The sequence below is a fragment of the Arvicanthis niloticus genome, chromosome 2 (genome assembly GCF_011762505.2).
Source record: "Arvicanthis niloticus isolate mArvNil1 chromosome 2, mArvNil1.pat.X, whole genome shotgun sequence".
NCBI lineage: Eukaryota > Metazoa > Chordata > Mammalia > Rodentia > Muridae > Arvicanthis > Arvicanthis niloticus.
The window spans coordinates 61,417,784-61,425,359 of NC_047659.1; the positions used below are offsets into that span (position 1 = coordinate 61,417,784).

Genomic DNA, 7,576 nt, shown 5'->3' on the forward strand with positions numbered 1-7,576 from the left:
GTTCATATGCGTGTTTCACATGTTGATTTAGAGGTTTGGGTTTTTTTTTAAAAAAATATCTTTCAGTCCCTCTATCTCTCACTTATTCTATTTCCTGTTCAACAGGTTACACTGAGCTCTGATGAGAGGGTTTTGATTTAGACATTCTATTTAGGACTGAGTGTTCAAATATGTCTCAACCTCTGCATATTATCTGGCTATTAGTTTCTTTACTTGTTCCCATCTGCTACAGGAGAAATCTTTTCTGAATAATGGGTGAGCAAGTAACTTAATAAGTATAGCAAGATGTCATTAAGAGGCATTTTTGATATCCTTTTGTAGTAGATCATACACACACACACACACACACACACACACACACACACACATATATATATATATATATATATATATATATATATATATATATATATATATATATATGTTTTTCACACTAAGCCCCTTTAGCTATCTAGTCTCATGTTCTTGGCCAATGAAACAGTGCCAGGCATGTGTTCAGTTTTACCTAAAGCCCCAATAATGGCCAATCATTTACAGTTTATTATCCTGAAGAATGCTCTTCATTCCTTACTTATCTAATACTATTAATTACAAATCCTTAGTTAAGTTTCTATGTTAGAGCAATAGTAACAAAACAGATATTACATGTAAGTTAGTTTATTTAAAGGTTTATGTCACAAGCTACATTTTTGTTTAGTCGTTTACAAATTTTATACAAAATTATATACAAATTTGGAGATAATTTTTTCTTTTATGGAGGCTTTGTAGAGCCATGTAAAAGAATCCATGAAAACTACATAACCAGAGACATGTTAAGTTTTCTCTGAGACAATGCAGTATTTGATAAATTAAAATGACTAAAATATTTTGGTCTAAAATTTTTACTGCCTTTTACAAAAGACAAATAAATTCTAACAATATCACTTTAAAGATTCACAACAAGCTTTCAAAGCCAGAGAAGTGACACATTCAAGAGGTGTTCTTCTCTTTACAAACCAATCTCTTGGCTGCTTCTTTCACATCTTTGTTTCTCAGGCTGTAAATCAGAGGATTCAGCATGGGGATGACCAAGGTGTAAAAAACAGCAGAGACTTTCTCCTGTTCCATGGAGTACTGAGAGCTTGGCTGGATATAGCTAAATGTCACAGAACCATAAAATAATGTCACAGCTGTCAGGTGTGAGGCACAAGTGGAGAAGGCTTTACGCCTCCCCTCAGTTGAGCGGATTCTCAGGATGGCAATGATAATGTGGATATAGGACACCATGACAATGATGAAAGTGAAGATAGCAATCACTCCAGAGAAGACCAAAAGCAGCATTTCATTGGTGTGTGCATCAGAACATGAAAGCTTCAAAAGAGGAGGGATGTCACAGAAGAAGTGATTCACAATGTTGGGACCACAGAAGTCCAGTCTGAGTAAACCTATTGTGTGAGTCAGGGAATTAATGAGGCCACCCAAATAACATGCAAGAACCATCTGACTGCAGATGCTGTGGGTCATAGTAACTGTATACATTAAGGGATTTGCGATTGCCACATAGCGATCATAAGCCATCATAGACAGAAGAATACCTTCTGTGGTTACATACACAGCAAAAAAGAAACTCTGAAGAACACATCCAAAAAATGTACTAGATTTGTGTTCTGATAGAAAATTGATGAGCATTTTAGGAGCAATGACAGTAGAGTAGCAGATGTCACAGAAAGAGAGGTTACTAAGGAAGAAGTACATTGGGGTATGAAGGTGGACATTCAACCAGATCAAGATAATCATTCCCCAATTACCCACAAGAACGATGAGATACACTATGGTGAAAAGCAAAACGAGAGGAACCTGCCAATTAGGATTATCTGTTAAGCCAATGAGTATGAATTCCTTCACACCTGTATGATTCCAATCTCTCATGCTTTCAATGGTCTACAGCTCCTTCTTGTCATGACATGTAAATAAAAAATAAATACCTAAAAATACTTCCTTCAGGATCTGAGAGTCATTATTTCATGAGACACTGAGAGATTACCTTGTGGTAGATGAAACAAACTTCAGCAACAGCCCATAGTGTGCCACAAGATCCATATAATGACACTCAAATAGTTTCAATGAGCATTTGTTTATTCCCTGCTGTCAACTAACTCAGAATAGGAAAGGATAAGAAAAAACTCTTTTTATGATACAAACCTCTTCATTGGTAGAATTGAGATTTGAGTACAGAATCTTTGAACTAAAACTCTTATTCTTTGTTATGTCTCAGCATTATGCATAGGTAGAATATAAGCTTGACATATCTTGACAAATGATCTTCAACCACCCTGGGGATAATTATTTCAATATATTTTAATTCCAGTTAATGTAAACATACTGACTTCAATACATGCCCCAACACCCACCTTTTACAATATGTTACCTCAAATATGTTTGTACCTTCTTCCTGGTTCCATGAAATATTTTCATACCATATTATAGTTAGAACCTTAGCCAAGAAAAAAATATAAAGATCATTGTTTTCATCAGTTCCTTGTTTTAAAAATGATCAAGTATTTTGAGTGTCATTTTACATGATACTTCTTGCCTTTTAGTAAAGTTTTTGCATTGTTGTAATGTAGTTTTCATTATTAAATTTAATGAAACAATGTATAGCATAGATTATAAAAAGAAAAGAAATTTTGTGAAACACCAAAACCTAGAACTGTGTATATATTTTCCTTTCAACAATGTAAAATAGAACTTCACCTAATTTCTTCTGAAGTGATACATCTTTTCTATTTAATTTTACTTAAGGTAAATATGGATATACATATATTTTCTAACACAATCAATAAATGTTTAGCACTTATTATTATGTGCCCATATTATTTTTTTGTAATGACGGAACACATGTATCAGCAGCACCATGACTGTAAGCAGCTGATATACTGTTACAAATATAAACATGCTGATAAGCAATAGAATAACTGGCATATAAAATTAAATAGTTGGACAGAGAACAAGAGGAATTGGTGAGTGCTATAATATTAATAGAATTAATGTCTGGTTAATTGATGTTACTACATCATTTGCTGAAAAGTTAGTGACTGAAAGTAACAATGATTCATTCACTTCTAGACTGGACATCAGAAGTATGACACTATTTGATTTCATAGGTGGAATCTACATAGCTATAAAGTCACACTTCTAGGAAGAGTTCTACAAGATGAAACATTTTGTAGCCAAATACTCACATTTTGAACCTCTAAACCCACTGTCTGTAGTAATAAGCTTTTTCTTCTAAGACAACAATAAATTAGATTTTCTTTTCATCATTATTTCTTCTTCCTTTATCATGTTGAAAGAACACTTAATTATGTACAGCTCCAACACTCATAATTCAAGGTATTTTTGCCTCCTATGGTCTTCCTCTGACTCACAGGTCAACACACAGTTTTTGCATATAAAGTAGTATGTATGTATCCTAGAGATTAAGAGTGAAACATCACTAGGGATTATCAATCAGCCTGTCAAATGTAAGATGACCAGTGAATGAGTCTATAAGATCCAGTATGAGATATGTGGGTGTGTAAAAAAAAGTATTACAAGAAGAAAACACAGTAAGTTCAAACTCCAAAGTAAAGCCCTGTGTAATAGTAGGGTTTGTAAATGTTCCTACGTGAAAAGAATAACGAGAAAATGTCTAGGATTTACTATTTTGCTTGTGGCCACTGACGTGTTTGAAAGCTCTCCGTGAGATGGGGAAAACATTTGCTCAATAAAACATTTACCAAAAAATAAAATTTACTATTTTCAATAGTTGTATTTTAGTATTTTACATTTAAACTGCTTTCACAAATGTATTTGGTATAAAATAAATCGTGTTCTTTTATGTTACTGCTCAAATTAGCACATATATTAAAGGTTATGGGGTGTAAACTTGTTTATTTTGTGAGATATGTGTGTATCACATTAAGCACATTTAGCAAACTTTTTTTAACATTCAAAGAATATTTGTAAATTTGAAAAAGCCTGTGAGGCACCTGAGACTTCAAGAACATATTGGTACCTTTCCAGGCAGTATATAGTAAGCCTGGAATACTCTTCCATATTGATGGATATCGAGGCATCACCATTGAAATGATCACTTTATAAGCTCAAGCCCATCCACTTAAACCTAGCCATCTTAGTCCCTTTCTATATTCCAGATCAGAGGCCTTTGGAAGAACAGTGAATCAGATATCACTCTATACTAGTAAAAAAAGAAAAGGGGCTGAAATGATAAAGATGAAATGATTTTTATAGAAATTAACTATTTTAAATTTAATATGTAATTCGATCATTTTCCCATTCTCTTTTCTTTTTCCAAACCTTCATGTATCGTCATCCTTGCTCTCATTCAAATCCATGACCTCCGGATAGAAATTAAAGGCTCATTTACAATACTAATGACTTAGAATTCTGTTCTCAAAAATTTTTACTCCTAAAGACATATTCAAATTTTATTTTGCATCCTTTATATAGTAAGTCTGATGTATCATCACAATCCTATTTAAAGGAATGCAAAATACTTTCAGAGTCATTATATGATTACAGGACGACATTCCAAATGCATGTTCATCCATGAACAAGAATACAATTAAGAGTAGTCCTACAACCTCAAATGGTTTTTCATTGTAGTTAAAAATGGAACCCTGAAAATCCTTATCAGATGATCTAATGATTATCAAAATTCTACTGTGTTCATAGACAAGGACAGAGTTATTTTTATAAACAAACATATCACCACAAATTATATTATTATTAGGACAAGTATTTAAAAACACCTTTATAAAGTACTTTATACACTATATAAACACATATATATACACATATATACACACATATATATGTATATATGTGTATATATAGTGTATAGTTCATGTTTTACACATGAAAAACAATATATTGCACATGAAAATTGAGAAGTGAAGAAAAATATAACATTTATTGAATATAAAATTTTCATTGATAAAAAAATCTGTATTTAACTGCTATAGATACCAACATTAGCACAAACTGAATGAGACAAAACTACAAATTAGATATACTACCTTAATGTCATCACACCATAGTGAACAACAGAACTGCTGTGGTAGGGTGTCTAAGATTTTTTAAAAATCCAAATTATGAATATGTTCTAGGATAAAAAGCAAATGGGAAAAATAGAAAATAATTCTTAAAATATTTCATGGAATGCTTAATGAAAAAATAGTTTCAAAAAGTTTAAAAGTATTAGGATTTTGTTAAATTAATAAGGAATCATATGTGTTTCATAAAAATTTCAATTCTTAAAATTTTATATTTTAAATTTGTGTAAATCTTTAAGGTACTGTATGGATGTAGAATTAAATAATAGAAACATTTATTCTTACCATATGAAAGAGGAGTTAACACAATCATAATATAAATTTGTATACATTATGTAAATAATACTCTTTGTATATGAGATTTTGGGAGGTGAAAGATAAATATCCTATAAATTAAAAAATAATATTTTAAATTGCTGACTGTGATGTTTCAATTAGACAACAGGAATGAATTGTAATGTTCAAGAAATAACAGAAAATATCCAAATCTTTAAATGGAATCTTAGCAGTTTGTTACTTACAACTTAACAAAGCTGGAACTGATAATGCATCTGAGGTAGAAAATGTGGCTTTCACAAATCTTTAAGGACTGATTATTTGAAATAAGTTTGCTGAAGTTAGTTGCTATTCTACTGGGGAAAGAATCAGTCGCACCCTCCGTGTGTGTAAGTCTCAGTTGTCCACAGCTGAGTCATTAGCACCGTTCTTGTTTCACAAGTGTGAAAATTAAAGCTGCCAGGCCTTCTGCTGAATGTTCTGTGGATACCTCTGTTTGCATGAACGCAAGAGTGAAATGGTATACTTCACAAATAGTAATTTAAAGGGATCTGTGATTTTTCACTAGGTGCAAGCATCTAGATACAATGCTCAATAAACACAAAGAATGTAATGACAGTAGTTGACAAAAAACAAAAATAATGTTGTAGTCTTATATAAGCCACTTGGAATACTGCTAAAATATTCTAATTAAACAACATAAATTTATTATTATTTCTTAAAAATTGCCACACCTATACATAATTTACATTATTATTTTGACATCTGATAATGATTTTTGTCAATATTCTTTAATATATTTAATGCTAACTCTTGAGACACATTATCTATATAAAATCATAAGAGTTTCAGGGGTTTACAATTTCTTTGTAATTTAATTATCATAAGTTAACATTATAGAGAATCAGAAACATACTTTAGAATTTCTGTCTATGTGTTCTGTCACCACATAACGTGATTTTCCAACATGTTTTACATCTATTTTTATAATTAATAAATGATACTTTAAAGCATGACAATGGTTTAAATTGCAAGAAAAATTCAAATCAGCTCATACATTTAAATCACATTAAAATTAATACACAATTTAAAGCTACAATTCAATTTTTTCTCTTTGGAAAGTATGTCAAAATGTAATATTTTTAGCTTTGAAAATATCTAAAATACTTTTATTGTTGAGAATTGTTTTGGCTATCCTGAGGTTTTGTTTTTCCATATGAAGTAGAGAATTGCTCTTTCCATGCCTGTGAATTACTGTATTGGAATTTTGATGGGGATTGCATTGAATCTGTAGATTGCTTTTGGTGAGGTGGTCATTTTGACTATGTTAATCCTACCAATCCATTAGCATGAGAGATATTTCTATCTCCTGAGGTCATCTTCAATTTCTTTTTTCAGATATTCGACGTTCTTGCCATACAGACCTTAAACTTGCTTGGTAAGAGTTACACTAATATATTCTCTACTATTTGTGGTTATTGTGAAGGGTGTTGTTTTACTTATTCTTTCTCAGCCTGTTTATTATTTGTGTAAAGGAAGGTTACTGATTTGTTTGAGTTAATTTTATATCCTGCTACTTCACTGAAGTTATTTATCGGCTGTAGGAGTTCATGATGGAATTTTGGGGATTGCTTATGTGTACTATCACATCATCTGCAAATAGTGATACTTTGACTCCTTCTTTCCAATTCCTGACATCAAGATGTACTATAAAGCAACAGTGGAAAAAAACCCCACCTTGTTAATAGTACAGAAACAGCCATGTAGATCAATAAAACAGAATTAAAACTCAGAAGTAAGTCCACAGACTTATGGATGCTTGATCTTTAAAAAAAAAGAAAAAGAAAAAGAAAAGAAAAGCCAAATACCACAAGGACACATGTTCTACCATGTTCATAGCAGCCTTATTTGTAATAGGCACAAGCTGGAAACAATCCAGATGTCCCCCAATTAAAGAATAGATACAGAAAATGTGGTTCATTTATACAATAAAATACTATTTAGCTATTTTTAAAAAATGACATCACGAATTTTGCAGACAATGAATGGAACTAGAAAATATCATCCCAAGTGAGGTGCCCCAGACCCAAAAGGACAAGCTTGGTATGTATGTAAGCACTCCAAAGTGGATATTAGCAAAATTTACAGAATACCTAAAATACAGCCCACAGACCATAAGAAGTGAAACTAACAGAAAGCTCAAA

At 31.7% G+C, this 7,576-nt stretch overlaps 1 protein-coding gene across 1 annotated transcript; it reads right to left on the reverse strand.

The window, feature by feature from the left end:
* Positions 1–683: 683 nt before the first annotated feature.
* LOC117704130 (olfactory receptor 5J3-like) lies at positions 684–3,641 on the reverse strand. Its single transcript, XM_034496136.2, has 2 exons — positions 3,222–3,641; positions 684–2,473 (listed from the first exon to the last, which is right to left on the reverse strand). The coding sequence occupies exon 2, from the start codon at positions 1,906–1,908 to the stop codon at positions 970–972; it is 939 nt and encodes a 312-aa protein (XP_034352027.1). The 5' UTR covers positions 1,909–2,473; positions 3,222–3,641; the 3' UTR covers positions 684–969.
* Between the last annotated feature and the right edge of the window lie 3,935 nt (positions 3,642–7,576).

Bases quoted from the DNA above. Each gene is read 5' to 3' on its own strand.
- LOC117704130 (XM_034496136.2), bottom strand. From the start codon at position 1,908: ATGAGAGATTGGAATCATACAGGTGTGAAGGAATTCATACTCATTGGC.